At 60.5% G+C, this 19,838-nt stretch overlaps 1 protein-coding gene across 1 annotated transcript in view; it reads right to left on the bottom strand.

Annotated features, from left to right (window-relative positions):
• Window positions 1–3,599: 3,599 nt before the first annotated feature.
• Window positions 3,600–19,838, bottom strand: part of LOC119092178 (copper-transporting ATPase 2-like) — a 35,239-nt gene continuing 19,000 nt past the window's right edge. Inside the window, 20 exon segments of the mRNA XM_037215155.1 lie at window positions 3,600–3,621; window positions 5,790–5,916; window positions 5,919–5,950; window positions 6,601–6,721; window positions 7,256–7,355; window positions 8,090–8,248; window positions 9,038–9,225; window positions 10,961–11,081; window positions 11,564–11,702; window positions 11,988–12,168; window positions 13,246–13,405; window positions 13,732–13,929; window positions 14,369–14,469; window positions 15,031–15,189; window positions 15,736–15,844; window positions 16,104–16,244; window positions 16,757–16,990; window positions 17,473–17,721; window positions 18,684–18,845; window positions 19,277–19,437. Coding sequence (XP_037071050.1) covers window positions 3,600–3,621; window positions 5,790–5,916; window positions 5,919–5,950; window positions 6,601–6,721; window positions 7,256–7,355; window positions 8,090–8,248; window positions 9,038–9,225; window positions 10,961–11,081; window positions 11,564–11,702; window positions 11,988–12,168; window positions 13,246–13,405; window positions 13,732–13,929; window positions 14,369–14,469; window positions 15,031–15,189; window positions 15,736–15,844; window positions 16,104–16,244; window positions 16,757–16,990; window positions 17,473–17,721; window positions 18,684–18,845; window positions 19,277–19,437 — 2,864 coding nt within the window.

Below are 19,838 nucleotides of genomic sequence, written 5' to 3'. Positions count from 1 at the left end.
ATACAAGTGCACGCGGGACAGGACGGCAGCTTGAACGCGCCCATCGCAGTGGCTGCACCGTAACGGAGGACGTTTTTGTTGGTGGACGCCATTCAGTTCATGCTTGTCTTCCTGATCTGCTCCGTCTCGCTGTCCCATTGCTTAAGGGAAGAACACATGTGACTCGTGGGAACCCCCGCAGCCCCATTCCATTATTTCCGCTCCTCATTTTATGTGTTGTGCGGTCTCATGCTTTTACTGCGTGGGCACACTTCCGGACACTGACGCCTTGGTATCTTGCCTGTTATTCTCGACAATGGGCCGTCACAGCTAATTATGTCCCATGCACAGGTCTAGACAGGTGTTCTTCATTGCACGCAGGCTGCGCCGCTACGAACGCAACTAGCGTGAGCCAGAAAAATACCAACGCCGTCAACAGACAATGCCACCTCTGGCCACCCAGCAGCGAAAGGGTGCGCCACGACAGGCTGTCTGGGCAGCGCCCCACGGTGAGCCCCCTGCTGCCCATGCATGTCGTCATGCAGCATGGCACGGAGGCGTCTTTACGATGCTGCCAGCGGAACTGCTAAACGAGCATTATGACCAATTGTTTTAGCACGGCGTTGCCAGCTGCACAACAGTAGCCTCAGCCGCCCGAGATGTGCGTTACGTTGGTGGAAGCCCGGTCGGCTGACCGTCCCGTTGAACCGGTCCCTTACACGTCGTACATATGCCCGGGTCATAGGATGCAACAGGACGACTACGAAGTGTTTATCAACGGACTTTACCAATTTCAGGCTTCCCAGACAGTACTCACGAGCGTAATTGAAGATGACGTCAGTGGGCACAGCACACCCCTTTCAAAGTTTGTCACGCAGCCGGCGGCTCAAAGCCGCGGCCTGAGCATCGACTGTCGTTTGAAAAGTTCAAAAAAATAAAGAAAAGTTTGCGAGTCTGGCTGTGGGCTTGTAGCACTCTCTAAGCAAAAGCCACTGCGTATGCTCCAAGCCCAGCACCCAAGATAGGCCAGTCTAACTCATCTCTATTATGAGTTCAGTTCAAATGTTTATTCAATGAACCTCAATATACCAGGAGGAACTGGTTAAACGACGTTGTCTTCGTAGCGGTCATACTGACAGTGCTTAGTATTTCGACCTGTGCTCATCCTGAAGAGGATGAGCACAGCTCGAAATATTGAGTACCTTCAATATAATCGGTAAGTACCACAGCGTTGTTTAATCAGTACCTCCTGGTATATTGAAGGTCGTGTAACTCACAAATTAGCGTTGGATTCAAAATGCCGAAAAACCCGAAACTGAAGACCTTTCTAATATCCAGTTCATCTCTCGTCGTTATGCCCAACTGCGGAGGACATTACGTGTGGTTGCGCTCGCGGGCACTTCATAAATACACATGGGACTTGTTGAGCCCTGTTGCTGTTTTAGTTACACGTAGACCAACTTTAACAATCCGATCCGATCCGATTCGATCCCATACATTCCTATCCGATCCGATCCGATTTGATTCGATCGGGTCGGATCGCGCGCCTGCGTTTCGGACACGATCCGACAACTCGTCCGGCCGTCATCGGCCACCGCCCAGGAGGCGCCGTGACCACTCGCGCTCCCCGGACGGCACCGTCCAGCCATACCGCCCGGCGTCGCCCTTCTCCAAACAGCGCGCCTCGCTCAGCTCCGATGTATTGGTCACCAAAGCGGCGGTGTCATGGTGCCGCCCACGGCCGCACCGGCACGCTGCCGCGTGTCGCGCTGGACCCCGCCCGGGTTTGCGCCGGCCAGCGCCGGTCCGCCGGTCCGCCGGTCCGCCCAGCGCAGGCCAGCACCGCCGGTCCGGCCGAGAGCCAGTGGCACCGCTTGGTCGGCTGTGCGTTCAGCGTGTGCTCCTCAGAGACTTGCATATTCAGTGCCGCCAGCAGGCCCGGCATTCAAATCAAACGACACCTCGGATACAAAATGTCAGGCAGGGAGGGCCGCTCATGCGCTCTGAAGACGCGTCAGCATACAACGAGGTTAACGTGTCGCCAGCCGCTACACATTTGCATGGCATCGGCAGGCCGCAGTATCGCACTATAAACAATACCAAACGCCACACTTCCACACTTCGTCTCGCTCACACGGGCCGCTCTGGGAAAATAGGCCGGCAGCGTTCTTTACGTAGCTTCCACCGGCCGGCGTATGGAAGCAGTGATGGTGATAGTGGAGCGCCATTTGGAAACAGCGGCAGCGAGGCTGGACCTCACAAGGACTGACCTGCCCCTCGGGGAAGCTCCGTGAGGAAAAACGGCGCGGATGGCACTTTGGTATATCGGAAACGAACCAGCGCAAGGACACGTACACTCAGTCCCAGGCGAACTGAGACATTGGGACTGGAGCTAGCCAGGTCCCAGAAATATACGACAGGCTGTTACCCTCCGCAAACGTGTTCGTAGGGTCATAGTGCAACGTAGTGCAAACCATAGTGTCTCCACATAGAAAACAAATACAAGCGCACATTTCGCCTAAATCACGCATATAAACATGTGCAACACATCCTAAATCAGAAACGCATGCTATACATTGGGGGACCTTCCGGAATCGGAACTACGTGACACAACGTTCCATAGATTTCTGCCCGGGGAAGGGCCAGTACAAACGTCCCGCAAGTGACTATCACAATCTGCTCCACCTGCTTACAATATCATTTGTTCACTGTCAGTGACGGTCGGGAGTGTCTTTTCCTATTCGGCTGGGGGCGGGGCTGCAGTCCCATCCTCTTCCAGCTCCAAGAAAGTGAGCCAAATCCATAGAAAACCCGTTTGTTGGTGTGTTTAAGGGAAGGCTGCGTCATTTTTTACTACTCAGCCCCCAAGTTATTTTACTATAATTTGCCTTTGATAACGGCGGAAAATACTCCTACGGGCTTCCACTTTTGAACAGAAGCTCAATACACCTCCCGAGGGCCGGAATACACTCATGTAACTACAAGACGACCACATAGCTGTGAGACAATCGCACGTCGGAGATACTTAAAACAATGCCAGGACACGACAAAAAAATCAACAAAACAGTTATTCTGAGGCACGTTCAAAGTACACTTTCAATTAAAATCAAGCGCATCGGCGCATGCGCAGATGAGCCCTGGGCGACGAGCGGGAGCGTTCTCCAGACTGGCAGACGCGCCCCGGATAAACAACAGAAACAAACGCGCCCGACCCGCATACGTCTCGGTCACTCCTTACTCCCCTCCCCCCCCCCCCCCCCGCCTCACGAGACATCGAGACACCTTGGCACGTTTGTCCGCTAGCAATTCTAGGGCAGAAATACTAACGTAGTGTGCTGTCCAGAGGTGCGAGCCGGCTGGCCGCGAAGACAGGTGCGGGCTGCGGACAATTTACGGACGCTGACAATCAAGTCTGCTCTGTGTACTGGCATATACTGGCGTCGCCGTCACGAGGCGGCCAAGGCGAGTCCAGAACGGCGGGGACCCCAGCGTCCTCCAACTCGACGGCTCTGAGTTCGGCTGAGGCCCCGCCATCGGCCGGTGCTCACTGGAGCGGCCGCAATCTCGTCTCCTCGTCCGAGTCCTACGGTGGCCAGCACGCTGGTGGCTGGGCCGGAAGATCAGCAGACTCCGCTCCACAGCCTGCGGCGGACCAGCCGCGGCAGTCAGCGTCGGCCGTCGCCGGCGCTCCGCGTCCCGAGCGACACACGCAACGCGGCCCGGCCGGCGGCCGGTGGCGAGGACTCGCCCGCGTCCGTCCGAGACGGAGGGCCTGCGTGACAGACTTTAGCATACTGACACTACAAGACGGTTTGTTTCGTTAGTTGCCCGCCAATCCACATCTGAATTCAAGAACGCGGCTGTGGCTACAAAGCAAGCTTTTGCTCCACAAACCACTGAAAAGTCCACCAAACATGTTAGGCTTGTACGCTAAGCTTGGACCGCAAGCGATTTAGTGACAGTGAATCAACGCAGCAGGGATCGACGGGAGCGGCTCTCCGTGGGTGCAGTGGACACACAAACCAAGACGCATGCCATGCAAATGAAGAGCGAAAGTGCAAATTTGTGCAAGAAAGGCAAGCAAATGTTGAATGACACCTGCCTGAATCCATAAAGGCCTTTCTCAGCATGCTGGTAACAATGTCAACATACTTTCTCCTTGCCTGTGTGTATGGTGCTGCATCATTATACATGTTATCAGATACCACGCATTCTTATCGCCATCCTCACTGCCGGACCGACACAAAGTGGGTGCAGCATTCACAGTCTTACAATGCGTGAAGATTATTTACTGCATGCATGCATGGGGTTTACTCTCAACGGAAAACGACTCAACGGAATATCTCGACTTCTAAACACTGCTCCAGTTTTACGTACCATACTTTAAGGCTACCAGTGAACAGCCTGGGTATAAACACGCCTATGGGTCTACACGGTTGCCGGGGGGAGGGGGGGGGGGGGGGGAGTCCAATGCAGCATCTGCATACGACGTTCATTGCTGCTGATGCTCCATTTGCGCGCGGAAGCATGCCTTGTGACCGCGTCGTTGTAAAGCGCCAGCCCGTAGGATGTGCTTTAGTTTTTTGTTTAGTTAAGTTTTTAGTTTTTTTTAGTTCGTAGTTTCTGTGTGGTGGGGCCGGTCTCGCCGGATCGCTTATGTATGGTCGAACCAATGTGGGCGGATGTTTAAGCTCTGTAATGTGCAGGTCCGCTTTCTGGCGTGCGGTACTCAGCGTGAGCACCATCCCGCGCCACGCCCACGTGACAATGAAGCAGCATCTTGCAACTGTTCCACGATCACTAGCCGACATGATAAAGACGGACATTTCCTTCCTTTCTGCTTCGATTTCAGTGCCTTTGCGGCATGCATGGGCCATGTTGACCTCACCAACAGCCGCGGCATGCCTTGGTTACACGTCGACTGTGCCGTCAGCCGAGTCCAAAATCAAGCCATCGCGGCTTGCGGCAGCGGACACCGACGCCGCACGATTCAGCAACAGCTCACAACGGCTCCCCGAACATGACCGGCACCAGGCCAGCACAACTCACGGATGACTAGAGGTGACTGTGGTCGGAGGAGAAGCTGCTTCCCTTCATCATCGGTGAGCGTCGACCGCTCCCGTCGACCTGCTAGGCGGAGGGGGAGCTCATGCGAGTCGCGCTACTCACTGGCGATTATTGAAGCTGCCATGCAAGGCCTTGTTGGAGGCTGAGAGGGTGTTAGAGATAGAAAGCGACGGAAGCAGCAGCTGAAAGGATCACCTGGGGGACCTTCAACCATGCCAAGGCCTCAGTACCGCCACCACAAAGCCAAAAGGGAGCAAATAAAGAGCAGCAAAAGAAAATTACCACATCACAGCAAACTTCATGCAAATCGGCTACTCCCACTCCGCTAGTGCACCAGCCACCGCACACATAGCTGGAAAGAAAACGGCTGTGCCGACTGCACCAGCGCCGCCGCCGGCTCGATCTTCCGGAGACCCGCCGCGCCCGGCTCAATCTTCCGGAGACCGCACCGCGCCGGCTCGATCCACCCGGAGACGCCGCGGCGACCGGCCGGCTCAATTCTCGCGGAGGACCGCGCTACGCCGGCTCGATCCACCGGAGACCGCGCCCGCGCCAGCTCAATCTCGCGGAGACCGCGCTACGCCGGCCTCGATCCACCGGAGACCGCGCCGCGCCGGCTCGATCTCCCGGAGAACCGCGCCGGGCCGGCTCGATCCACCGGAGACCGCGCCGCGCCGGCTCGACCCCCGGAGACCGCGGCGCGCGCGCTGAACGCCCCCGGACGACGCCGACGGGGGCCCAACCTGCTGAGGCTGGTGCTGGTCTTCGGCATGCTAATGGTGATGTCGTCCAGGCCGCGGTGGATGGACACGGTTTGTCGGCCGAGTCGTGCGCCAGCGAGCGCGCCTCCCATGGCCTTCAGGTACTCCAAGTGGCCAGGCTCTCGCGGGTCGGCTTCTTGTACCTGCCATCGACGGCCGGGGTTGGCAGGTCCGTCACCAACATCATCATGAACGTCGGCACCATCATGAGCATCACACTCAGCATCGTACCATTAAATCATCAGTGAAATCTTACTATGAGACATGTTTGTACAAGGACTAGCGTGTAACTCACGCATCTCCTCTAACACAAGCAGCGGCCAGATCCACGCGGCGGGAAGTCAAGAGGTCAAGAAGGTGAAGCGGAGGGTCAGAAGCACGGGACATTCAAATGCGGACAGAATCGTTAGTGGAAACGATAAGGATCCAGAAATCGCCAGTAGCCTGGTCGCCACAGCACGGCAGCCTGGACAGTGGACACATAATAGTGGACGCCCCCCGGCCATCCCTGGACCCCGCACGGGACGGCGCGCAACGCTCAATATTGCACGCCAGGAAGCGGATCTCTGTCTGTTAGAGCCACGAAATGTCCACCCACGTTGCGCCGACGGTACATACCCGATCCGTTACGGAGTCGCGCACTAGAGACAAACTATGTAGAAAACGCCAACGGGCCGACGGCTTAAAACGACGCGTTCACAAGACGTGTCTTCGGACCGCCAATGGGACAGCCGGTGCGGCTACAGCAGAGCCGGCGGATCTGCCCCGACAGCACTTCCGTTCGCGAACTCACAGCTTGAGCAGCAGCGAGGAGCAGACGACCGAGACCGAGCTGAGAGCCATGGCGGCCGAGCCCATCCACGGCTGCAGCACGATACCCCAGGGCCGGAACACGCCGGCCGCCAGAGGAATACCTGCCGCACGGAGAGGAGAGAAACACGCTGAGCTAGGGGGCGCGGCCCCACTGGAGCAGGCGCACGGGGCACCGCCGTCGACAGAGAGCGGCACCGCTGAAGTCACGAGTGCGACTGTGTCATCGGGGGGAGGGGGGCGGCGCATTCAGCCGCGTGAGGCCTGTCAGAGCGGTGGTCACCCAGCCGAGGGGTGCCCGTCCCGAGCGATGCTGAGTTGAGATACGTCTTGCTGCTGGGGTCACACCGAGCTCACAGGTTCGGTGCTTGTCACGGTGTCAGTGCGTATTAATCCGAGGGCTGCCTGCGCGGACATGTAATGGAGTCACATTCGTATCATATCAATGACCTGTGACCGAGCGTCACCATTACCTGAGGGATATCAGTTAAGGGAGGAGGCACATCTAGCCGAGGAAACCACCCGACATAATGGCACACGAGGCCGGGAGATGTCCACCACTGTCAAATGCAGGGCATTGAGTCGCTGGCATCACAATCGGTGTGCAGTGGGAGTTAGCTAAAAAGAAGCTAACGTACCGACGAGGTTATAAATACTGGCGAAGACGAAGTTCATTCTTATCCTCTTCACTGTTCTCCGCGAGAGATCGAGACAGGCAATAACGTCGAGCAGATCGTTCTGCAAGGAAAAAGACGGGTGAGCAAAGATAAGACATGAGATAAGCAAAGATTCGAACAACCACGCTCTCCATTGGGTCCTCTCACCCGTTTTACCTGGTGCGTGCCCTCCGTGAGCTTCCACTTACAACGCTGTTTTAGTAAGGAACAAAAACCAAGTTACGAGGACGGGCCAGTCCTACACACCAAAGACGGCGAGGCATCCTAGATCAGAACAAATTTGTAATTTATGCCAGGTAAAACATGTAAGAATGGTGTGGTTACGGTCGTCGCACTGGTGTGACGACCGTAACCTTGCTAAAAGAAACAGCGCCGTCTTCTTCATGCCTATGTCCTACAATACATGACAAGGGGCACCTAATCATGTTCAAAACATCACAAACCCGAACACTGACCACCACAGCTGGCCCACGCCCACCAGTCTTCCACGAAAAACCGCAGGTGGCGCAGAACGCGCCCCGATCGGCAGTCCAGCTCCATCGTCCGACTGCGCTACTGAACCACCACGGCGAACCGATCCACAACCCTCCCCCCCCCCCCCCCCCCCCCCCCCCTCCTCTTATGCAAGCACCAACCCTCACCTCCCGTGGATCCCATCCTCGCATCGCACGCCGTGCATGCCTATCCGCCCAGCCCCTCACCCATCCAGCCAGCAGTGAAGGGGCACCCGCCACCTAGCGATCCGGTGCCGCAGCTCGTGGAGGACGCGGCAGGGGGTCCGACGGCGCCACTGACCCGCATGAGCACGATGCTGGCCGCCTCGACGGCCACGTCCGTGCCAGACGAGATGGCGATGCCGACGTCGGCCTGCGTCAGCGCCGGCGAGTCGTTGATGCCGTCGCCCACCATGGCCACTCGCTGGCCCAGCGACTGCAGCTGCTGGATCTTCTTCACCTGGGCGGCCGACCGCGGCGGCGGCGTCAGTACGGACGGGGGAGCGGCACTGGGTTCGAGTGCGGTACAGGGACCGCCAGATGTGACGTCACCTGGGCTGGACACACACGGCCCGTTCGCGAAAGAGGTATATTTAACAGGAGCCTGCTCACTCACATGAGGCCTTTCACCATGAGAGCAGCTGGGGCCGACACGCGATAGCATGTCACGCAGCGCTCGCGGCGCAGCGCGCGGCTTACGTTTGCTCGTACTGATGTTAAGAGAAATACCATAAAGTATTAACATTTCCTTGTGTTAAGGAGTGCGCTTAATTATGTGTTTCGACAGTTTTGCATTCATATACGGACATCTTATGGTATTTGGTACGTCATTGCTATGATAGAGGATATACTATTAGTATGGTCACGACATCGCATGGCATATTGTCTGGCCATATTGCACATGTGAATGCGAGCTGATAAAAAGCCGCACAGTGCATGAGGAAAAACGCACCGGTTCGCTGCATAACGCAGCTGGAGTAAAAGGACATTGACGAATACCCCGTCTGACGCAATCACCAACAGCCGCCTCTCGCTGCACAGGTGGCACGCCAGCAGAGGTCACGGACGCGGCAATGCACCAGCGTGTATCGATGCGTCCCTCTCCCACCACGCATTCACACAGGCGCCACATCCCAGACAGCGGCACACCAGCCATGCTGAGAGTGACGACCCAGCACGCCGTGTGGAAGGAGCGGAACCAAGAGGAACGTGGCGACAGGGAGGGAAGGGCACCGCGGCGGCCGGTCACCTTATGCGACGGCAGGACCTCGGCGAAGACGCGCGAGATGCCGGCCTGGCGCGCGATGGCCGCCGCCGTCTTCTGGTTGTCGCCAGTCAGCAGCACGACGTCCAGGCCCATCCGCTTCAGCGTGTACACGGCCAGGTGCGCCTCCGGCTTCACCGTGTCGGCCACGGCCACCATGGCCACCAGCACGCCTGATGTAAGAGGACATCATCGGGTCACGGTACGCCTGGTGGTCAGGTCACGGCACGTCTGAGGTCGGAGGACGTGGTCAGGCTACGGCACGCCTGAGGTCGGAGGACGTGGTCAGGTCACGGCACGCCTGAGGTCGGAGGACGTGGTCAGGCTACGGCACGCCTGAGGTCGGAGGACGTGGTCAGGTCACGGCACGCCTGAGGTCGGAGGACGTGGTCAGGCTACGGCACGCCTGAGGTCGGAGGACGTGGTCAGGTCACGGCACGCCTGAGGTCGGAGGACGTGGTCAGGTCACGGCACGCCTGAGATCGGAGGACGTGGTCAGGTCACGGCACGCCTGAGGTCGGAGGACGTGGTCAGGTCACGGCACGCCTGAGGTCAGAGGACGTGGTCAGGTCACGGCACGCCTGAGGTCGGAGGACGTGGTCAGGTCACGACACGCCTGAGGTCGGAGGAAATGGTCAGGTCACGGCACGCCTGAGGTCACAGGACGTGGTCAGGTCACGGCACGCCTGAGGTCGGAGGACGTGGTCAGGTCACGGCATGCCTGAGGTCACAGGACGTGGTCAGGTCACGACACGCCTGAGGTCGGAGGACGTGGTCAGGCTACGGCACGCCTGAGGTCAGAGGGCGTGGTCAGGTCACGGCACGCCTGAGGTCAGAGGACGTGGTCAGGTCACGACACGCCTGAGGTCGGAGGACGTGGTCAGGCTACGGCACGCCTGAGGTCGGAGGACGTGGTCAGGTCACGGCACGCCTGAGGTCAGAGGACGTGGTCAGGTCACGACACGCCTGAGGTCGGAGGACGTGGTCAGGCTACGGCACGCCTGAGGTCAGAGGGCGTGGTCAGGTCACGGCACGCCTGAGGTCGGAGGACATGGTCAGGTCACGGCACGCCTGAGGTCAGAGGACGTGGTCAGGTCACGGCACGCCTGAGGTCAGAGGACGTGGTATCAGTGGTCAGACGGGGGTCCCTGAAGCGGGTTAGCGGTGAGACCGGCGCGTGGGCGGCAGGGGATAGGGGCGCTCGGTCGGAGCTGACTGGCTAGGGCGGCGGCAACAGCGAGGACGGCCGGCCCAATAGGCCGGTCCAGTGAGTTCGTCCGGACTGTACGGCCAATGGGTCCTTTCCTGCCTCCAGAGTACCATGATGTAAATCTCGCATGAGTGTCCGATGCAAACGACGCGATAGACAAAACGCAAGACGACTAGGCGTCGGTCGATCAGGTCGACGGCGTTCCCCACAGCGGCGACTGAGCCCCCACCAGCAGTAATCCGGCAAACGGAGCCCGAGTGGCTCACTGACCACCGCGGCGGGGAGCGTCACAGCACGGACCGTCGGGGTGGGGGCACCGCCCACACCATGGGGACGGCTGCGATCGGGTCCTTACACCGTCCTGTGACATCCAGTCCCCGGCGCGGACGTTCAGGGTCCGCCACCAGGTGAGCGCCAGGCACGCACTAACCGGCGCAGAAACTACTAAACACTAGACTAACTACTACTAAACACTAAAACTAACTGACTAAACACTAAACTAAACAATAAACGCCCCCATCACCACCGCCACCGAGGTTCAGACACAGGCACCCGAGACTCACCCAACCACCCTCACCGTCGCCACTAACGCCCAACATCCGCATCCCAACATCACATCCCGCATCAACATCGACACAGCCGAGCAAACACGCCCCCCCCCCCCCCCTCCTTCCCTCTCCCACCGCGCAGTCACTGACCGTCGACGGCGCACAGGATGGCGGTGCGGCCGCGCTCTTCCTGGTCCCGCATGCCGGCGTCGACGGCCGCCGGCACCTCCATGCCGTTTTGGCGCATCCATTCGCGGTTTCCGATCAGCACCTGGCGGCCCGGCCCGGGACAGTGACGTCAGACCGGCGGCCCGACCCGCCACGGTGACGTCAGACCGGGGGCCCGACCCGCCACGGTGAGATCAGACCGGCAGCCCGGCCCGCAACGGTGACAACAGACCGGCGGACGGGCCCGCGACAGTGACGTCAGAACGGCGGCCGGGCCCGCGACAGTGACGTCAGACCGACGGACGGGCAGCGCCGACGCCAGCGACAGCGGGGCGGCGGCCACGACGGGAGACACAGACACTACAGACGCTCACATAGATAAGACAGTAGCGTAAGCCCTATACTAATGTCCTATCTATTCCTCGCTAATGCACTGAACAACTTAATGCAGACGCTCCACCGAGTATCAGCCAGGGTCGTAAGGCGCAAACTCACTTTTTCAGCTGTTCATGTCAGCGCAGCCACGTTTACAGCCCAGCTGGCACTGGTGGCGGAGCCACGCGGCCAGGTGAGCACCTCACTGACCTTGTACTCGCGCTTCTGCGCCGCGTTCAGGTCGAGCAGGTCGTCGGCCGGCGGCCGGGCGGCGCCCACCTCCGGCAGGAACTCCACCGTCGCCTCGTGCAGGGTCAGCGCCGCCTTGCTCGCCGGCCGGTACTGGTAGCTGGCGACACAGGCGCCCGCCGGGGTCACGTGAGGCCACGCCCGAACGACGAACAGGATGCCTGGGCCCCCTGATAATCACCTTTGGCATGTCAGCGAACAACTTCTTGACACCGCATCATCACCAAAAAAAAACAAAAACAGAAGTACAGTTCCTGACGTGCGATGACCTGATGACCACAGTTTGGACAGCTGACGGCTAACTGGCCAGAGGTTGGCCGAAAGCAACGCAACGCCCGTCCAGAAACCACATCAGCTGCTCCCATGGCCCCGACGAGCCACGTACCCGGTCGGCGGCGAGAGCTGGTTCAGCAAGTTGGTGACGGACTCGGCTCTCTGGCCGGCGGCTACCAGAACGTCGATGTTAGAGACGACGCAGCTGACGCCGAAGCCGGACACCGCCTGGAAGCCGTCGCAGGTGCCCAGCGCGTCCACCGACAGCGTCTCCTTGACGAAGCGCACGATCGCTGCAGGCACGCGGATGGTCAGGCCGGGGTCCGCGTTACCGCGTGGTCCGGGGGCGGGCGAAGGCCGAGCGCGGAGCAGGTGGGCGCGGCCTTACGAGTGACGGCAAGGAGCACCTTGGAGGTGCATTTCCCTGCGTTTCTCTGCAGCGAGGTTACGTCCGTTTCGGGTCCCGGCTCCTCTAGTGCGTACCCCTTCCCCCTCCCCCTCCTTCGGCTTGTTCGGTCGCGCGCCCAAGAGGTGAGCAGACACCGGCGGCGGCCGTCCCAGAACGAGCAGACACTGGCAGCAGCGACCTGCCGACAGCGCTGTACGCCTCCTGTGACCTCGACCGGAGCCCGGGACCTCATGTCACTCGACTGGGGTTCGGTCAGTGATCTGCACCTCATCGCCGGGGGCGCGACGGGTCTTACATTCCACCCGAAGATGGAAAACGAAAATCTAACGATTACTGGGCCGAATGTCTTCTTTTCGCGCCTCGTCGGTACAAATTTGTCACTACTGAATTGAACGCTTAACGAGTGTCGCTAAAGTCGATTATAACCCTGTGTCGTGTTTTTATGCCATTAAAAAAGCTTGCGTCCAAATAACCCCGGAAATCGAAATGCTCTACAACACCCATAAATATACGGACATGACACATCAAATGTCATAAGGGTCTCCGACTGTGGCCAGAATTGTCAGTGTCGCCATTCCACGTTGGATGGTTGGTAGTAGATGTTATTACGTAGACGTTCATTGACGGACGGTGCTGGCCGGATTCAGGGTAACGGACAATGTACACCCATGCTGGAAATGCCTGATGTGTCAGCCGAATCGCAAGCGCACGTGCAAAACACGTCAATATGACAGTGACACGATGTAGTCAAATCTGCATCAAGTCCGGTATGTCATAAACCCAACTGTGAGCCATTGGATAGAATCGAGAGAGGAAACGAACGCCACACAACATTTCCCCCGTCGGCAAGACAGTGCTGGTCGCAGCACACTACTCAGCCAGCCACAGTCGCGGGATCTCCCCCCTCAAGCATCTTCTTCTTCTTCTTCTTCTCCTCGTGTCGTCACCGCGCCCCTCTCACCGTGCGCGATGGGGTGCTCGCTGCTGGCCTCCGCTGAGGCGAGCAGCGCCAGCAGCCGGGCCAGCGGGCAGGTGACCTCGTCCACGTACACCGCCAGGTGGGTCAGAGACGGCAGGCCGCGCGTGATGGTGCCGGTCTTGTCGAAGACCACACTGCGCACCTGGCGGACGGGCGGAGAAACACCACATCAGACGGACAACAGACGGACATGTCGAACACCGCACTGCGCACCTGGCGGGATCGGGGCCACACCCGGCCCAGCCCACCGCCCCCTCCGTCGGCGCCACACTCGGCCCAGCCCGCCTCCTCCTCCCCCAGTGCCACACCCGGCCCCGCCGACCCCTCTCCCCGGGGCCCACAATACGTACCTGACACGACCGGTGCCACCCCCGGCCCAGCCCATCGCCCCCTCCATCCTCACTACACCCGGCCCGGCCCGCTGCCCTGTCCAGCACCCCTCCACCGGCGCCCGCGCCGTCGGCCCACCTTGTGCGCGTTCTCCAGCGCCTCCGCGCCCTTGATGAGGATGCCGTTGAGCGCGCCGACGCCGGTGCCCACCATGACGGCGGTGGGCGTGGCCAGGCCCAGCGCGCACGGACACGCGATCGCCAGCACAGTCAGCGCGAACCGGAACGAGAACTGGAAGATGACCTCGTCGCGCGTCTCGCCGTGCACCGAGGTGCCCTGCCGGCCGGAGGTCGCGCCGGTGATGTCAGCCCCGCACCGCGAGAAATGACCATGCGGGTGTGGAGCGGGACAGACGGCGGACTGCCCTGCGTGGCGGTCGGTGACTGGGTTCGAGTGGCCTGGGAGCGCTGTAGCGATAGGGAGAGCACATCAACACAGGATTATGGGCTGACTTTGACGGCCACCAGCATTAATGACAGCCATATTGTATTGAACATCTGTTGATTTTTTAGAGAATCGCACACAGACCCGCAGAAAATTTCACACAATCAGCCGGCGTTAGAGATACAACCACCCCCAGCGCAACGTAAACAGCACTGATCAAACTCGAGGGGGATTTTCGGCCAGCTCTGATTCAAAGCCGGCCGGTATCCAGCGCTCGAACCCTGCACCGTCCGCCGCTGATTACACTTGCGACGGGCATACGAGCGCTTACGTTGAAGTGGGGGTCGATGTAGTGGATGTTGACGTATCCGGCGATGGTCCAGCCGATCAGGGTCGTCACCGAGACGGACACCACGATCGGGATGAAGTAACCTGCCATGGGACCGGGAAAGCTCGTTAGCGGCTCCGCCCCACCGTTCAGAAGGACCAGCCTGCGCTATCCGAGGCACAGTCTGACACTCGCCAGTTTGTGCAAACCCATGGCAGCCAAACAGCGCTCCAAACCGAGTTATTCAGCGGCAATCGTAACGACTGGTCCAGTCGAAAAATTCCCACAGCGAGGAGCGAGCACACTTCACGAGTGCGACTCCTTCTTCATAGCTTAACACGTGAACAGCGCTCCATGCGCGCTGGGCACACCAGCTAGGCCAGCGCACGGGCGAGGTGGGCGCTGTGGGGGGGGGGGGGGGGGCGAAGGGGCTGTGCAGAGGTCCGTTGCTAACCCAGCCTGCCTTCCGCCGCGCTGGCCGGCCGCTGGCAGCTGGACCGGTACGCGGTGGAGTCGCGAGGGCAACGACAGAGGAGAGGCGCGACCACCTGCTGCCGCCCAGACGGCCAGGCGCCGGCCGCTGTGCCAGTGCACGGACGAAGGAGAGCACGGAGGGTCGGCGCGGTTCAGGATGGTCCGGGCGGAGGTGTAGACCGTCGACCGACCTGCCACGCGGTCGGCCAGCTGCTGGATGGGCGCCTTGCTGGTTTGCGCCTCCTCCACCAGCTGCACGATCTGCGCCAAGGTCGTGTCCTGGCCCACGTGCGTCACAGTCATCAACAGGGTGCCGTTCTGGTTGATGGCGCCGCCGATCAGCTGCGAGCCTGCCGGACACGGCGTCAGACGCAGGTTTTAGCAGGGCAGGGCAGGGCAGGGCAGGGCAGGGCCTCATGGAGGGGCACGCTGGCCAGCGGACCACGAGCTAAGGCAACCAAGGCTGATAGCGGGCCGCCCATCTGGGTACGACTGAAGGTCCCTGAGTCCCAGATCAGGTCGATGGTCGCGCTATTGTAGCCCCTGTCAGCGGATGACAAACGTGGCGAAAGGGTCAACATGGTTCAAGCACGGCCCTTCAGAAGAGCTACACAAACAAGCTGGGCTGTATCAAAGTAGACACTGGTCAAACACACCAGCAACACAGAGAGCAATCCCGATACGATGCACACACGAACAGCACAGGACGCCGCGACGCCGCCCGGCGTGCGCATCGCACGGGCCGAGGTCAGGCCAGCTCAGACAAGCCGCCCAAGCGTCCTCTCCAACTGACCGAGCAAAAGGTCCCTCCATCGCCGTGCCCATGCTTAGCCTCAGAGCACTCCCCCCCCCCCCCCCGCGAACGCCTCGCCCCGGCTGGAGCGGCCGGCACTGACCTGGCTTCTTGGCGACGGGCATGGACTCGCCGGTGATGAGGGACTCGTCGCACAGGGAGTGGCCACTGAGGACACGGCCGTCCACCGGCACCTTGGCGCCGGGCACCACCTGGCGGACACACCACAGTCAGGCCCGCCGCTGAGGACACGGCCGTCCACCGGCACCTTGGAGCCGGGCACCATCTGGCGGACACACCACAGTCAGGCCCGCTGCACACAGGCACCGCTGCAGCCGTCGTCCGACGGGCTTTCATGGTGTCAGCCGCTTGCAAATCGCATTGTCTCCTCCCAGTGACACGCAACGCGTCGTTTCATGTCTCGCCAACGAGAAGCTCCGCTGCCATCAGCGTGGTAGCATCGCTGCCGACCTTGAGGATGTCGCCGCGGTGCACCAGCTCGACGGAGATGCTGTCCTCTGTGAGCACCTCCCTGTTCTCCCCCAGCGTCACCAGCACCGCCTCAGTGGGCTGCAGCGAGATCAGCTTGGCCAGCGCCTCAGACGTCTTGCCCTGAGGGTGAGCGCGCGATGTCCGTGCATGTGGTGTTCGGGTGCACGGGGAATGGAAACCGCCGAGCAGCGTCAATGGTCGCGGATGGTGAGGAACGGATACAGCGGCTGAACGGAAGGTGCGTCCAAAAAGGACGGCGACGGCAGCGGCATCTACAATTTTATGAGATTATGTGAACGGGCAGAAAATCTGGGAGAGAACGATCACCGCATTGCATGCATGGGAGCAGCCGCCACTACCACAAACCACAGCATAACGTGATTGCAAAAATCACCTACTAATACTACAATCCACTGAAACCACAAGTATGACTACCACCAGGCGTAAATCTCATAATTCATCCCACAATCCTCCCCTACCGGTCGTCGTGCCCATTATCCACAGCGTCGACGCTCCACCCTATACAGGACTTGACCACCACCATCGCCCCCCCCCCCCCCCCCTCTGACAGCCCCAGCCGCCACAACCCATGCAACGCGCGCACCCTAACAGCGCCGACCTCGCGCGGCCACCTTAGCAATGTGCTCGAGCCACCGGCCCAGCGAGACGAACACCAGCAGCATCGGCGGCGTGTCGAAGAAGGTAAGCGGGCTCGCCGACTCCTGCAGCAGCATGGCCGCCACCACCACGGCCACCGAGTACACGTACGACACGGTCGTGGCCAGCATGATGAGCACGTCCATGGAGGCGGCGCCGTGGCGCAGCGACTTCACCGCCGCCACGTAGAAGTGCCGGCCGCCGATAAACTGGGGGCGAGGCGGGGCGTCAGCGCCGCACGAGCACGCCGTCAGGCACGGCGGCATGCGACAGGGATGGAAATGGGCTCCTGTGGCGGGGAGCAGGATACAGCAAGGCCGTACGGGTGCTTTATTCAGTGTCTGCAGCAGCATTGGTCCATAAGCGTGGGCTGAAGGCCGGGAGTGTTCGACTCGGCGAGCATGTGCAAATGAAACACGCTTGGGTAGATCCAGCGCCGACGCCCAAAACAAACGGCATACACGAGATGGTAACCCATACGGGACGGGCCAGACACTCGAAGCCACGTAGATCCGAGCAAAAACATATTTATTTGGACTGAATGTGGACGCCTAAAACCGCCCAAGCAGATCAATATACACCAGCGCCTCCCTTCACTCCGGAGCCCACCACGAAACCGGTCAAAATCCGCCCGTCGCCGCCCGCACCCCGGTCCAACCCAGCCGGCGAGGCCACGCGACCCCGCCCTCACCTGCACCGGCGTCGAAAGGATGAACATGAGCAGGTTCTCCATGGAGAGGCCGGGCACCACGCAGCACATGCTACCATGGCCGAGCCGGCGCATGCGCACCATGAAGAACACCATGATGAGCATGCACGGCACGCCGAAGAACAGCGACACCAGGAACGAGTTGCGCCACTTGGCGATCTCCTCGCGGTGGTCCAGGTACGACGCGCTGCCCTGCTTGCCCGAGCGGAGCGCCGCCTCGAAGCCCAGGTCCTGGCCAGAGGGCAGACAAAGCCGTTGCATTCTACTGCATTGCAGATACAAGCAGCGCGGTTGCGTCGTGGTGTGTTGAGAGAGGGACCCTACTGCTGCTTCAAGCGGCCACAGGCGGGCGCCGTTGGCCAGCCGGGCATAACGTCAACAAGTCCCTTGAGTTTGGACGATCATCAGGCGGCGGGGGAGCGGAGAAGGCAGCTGACGGACCGGAGCGCTCGGCGCCCCGCACACCCAGCTCGTGCCAACACAGGTCAGCCATACGTCCCGGGGCAACCCCGGACAACACTCCACGGCCGGCTGAACACGGCCAGCACTACATCATGTCCTTCACAATGGGCGTGCAGTGCTGCTCAGCCCGTCAGCAGGACATCATAGGCGGTGGTGACACGGCGCTACGCCCCGGGACAGCACGCCACCTGCGGCCGGCTGTGCAGTCGGCACGACAAACCGACACCCCTGAAAACCTCACCATCTGTGGCGGGATTACGAACAAAGCCGAGGCAACAGGGCAGTACCGACATGTCACTCCTGACACCACTGGTGCCTCAGCACCTGCCGTTCTTACGACGGCTCGCTGCGACGCCTGTTTTGTATCGCAAAATGATTAGAAATACTCCGCGGGAATTATCGTGTTTTTAAGTAGTTCTAGATAGCTGTCGGTCTATCTTCGAACATGTCTGTACCTCAGCGCGGTGGGCCGCAGCGGGCTGTCCCTGCCCGGAGTCTCCGAAGGAACATGAGGGTAACGGACAACTGGCAAATCCGAGCGCTCACACTGAGTCGGCCCACACCACCACCCAGCCCGAGTCACTCCACCGCCACCCAGCTCCGCTCGCCACTCGCCCTGCACTTCCCGCGGGTCGCGCACCACCGACCAATCCAGCGCCCTGCCACACTTGTCAACAGGACCCGCTGGCCGGTGCTGGCCCCGCCACCGCCCACCGCCGCCGTCGTCTCACCTCGATCGCCTGGATGATGTCTCGCGGCCCCGTCTGGCCCGGGTCGAACACGACCCGTCCGCGCTCCGTCGCCAGCGCCACCGACACGGACACCACGCCCGGCCGCCGCACCACGTTCGTCTCGATCGTGTGCACGCACGAGGCGCAGGTCATCCCGCGGATCTGCCGGCCCGGGGTCAGGGGTGGTCCGGGTGACGGGGTACACATCCGGGCTGCTGCCAGCTGACGCGCGCCACGGCGGCGGGTCGGCGGCCAGCCGTAACCGAACACAAACGCTCCCAATTTGTGTCGAATCAAGGGACGGCTTTTCATGCAGCACTCGTGCTGAATATCTTCGCTGACAGCACCTTCATCAGGGAAATGAGCTTCATCCGTGATCGGCGTTCGCCGCCAACTCAGCGCGCTCTCCCACACTCGTGCCCGCGCCCACGCCCACGTCCACGCCCGCGCCGCTTGGGCGTGGGCGTGGGCGTGGAAATGCCTGAAGGTATTTCAGGATGTAACCGCAATAAACTGAACTGAACTGAACTGAACTGAACTGAACTCCGTGCACGAGCGTGTGCCACCGCGTGCCGTGCCGCCACGCCGCCTACCTCGAGGTCGAGCGTGCCCTCCGGGCTGTGGTTCTCCAGCAGCTGGGCCGGGAAGCCAATGTCGGAGATGAGGCCGGCCACCTGCGAGGGCAGCAGCACGGCCGGGTCGTACTGCACCTCGGCTTTGCCAGCCAGCAGCGCCACCAGGATCGATTCCACACCTGTGGCCGCGCGGGGGGCGGTCAGCACGAGCTTCGGGCGCACCGACCACAATGGTCACACGGCGGGTCAGCATGGGAACGAGCCACTGTTTGCGCACTGGAGAGGTGGCTTCCCCTACCCTTCGACCTACGCCCAAACGGTACCACGGTGCGACTGAATGCCAACAGTGCGAAGAGAGGAACGGGAGGGGATTCCTTGAGCCGACGGACGCCCAAGCCACCAGGCTGAGCTTGTGATGCTGGCATGTTGACCCTACCGTTGCGGGGTTCCTTATTGTTCGAGAAGCCAAACACAAAACGTTGCGCCTTCCCGCACCTACAACAAATTACGAGTCAAAAGTTTCGTCACTGCGCCTTCTTCAGCGCAATGTGCACACGGCCACAAGCGCACTTTATTGATT

Source organism: Pollicipes pollicipes, unplaced genomic scaffold, assembly GCF_011947565.3.
Source record: "Pollicipes pollicipes isolate AB1234 unplaced genomic scaffold, Ppol_2.1 Scaffold_3447;HRSCAF=4054_pilon_pilon_pilon, whole genome shotgun sequence".
NCBI lineage: Eukaryota > Metazoa > Arthropoda > Thecostraca > Pollicipedomorpha > Pollicipedidae > Pollicipes > Pollicipes pollicipes.
This window is presented reverse-complemented; position numbering and strand designations above follow the sequence as displayed.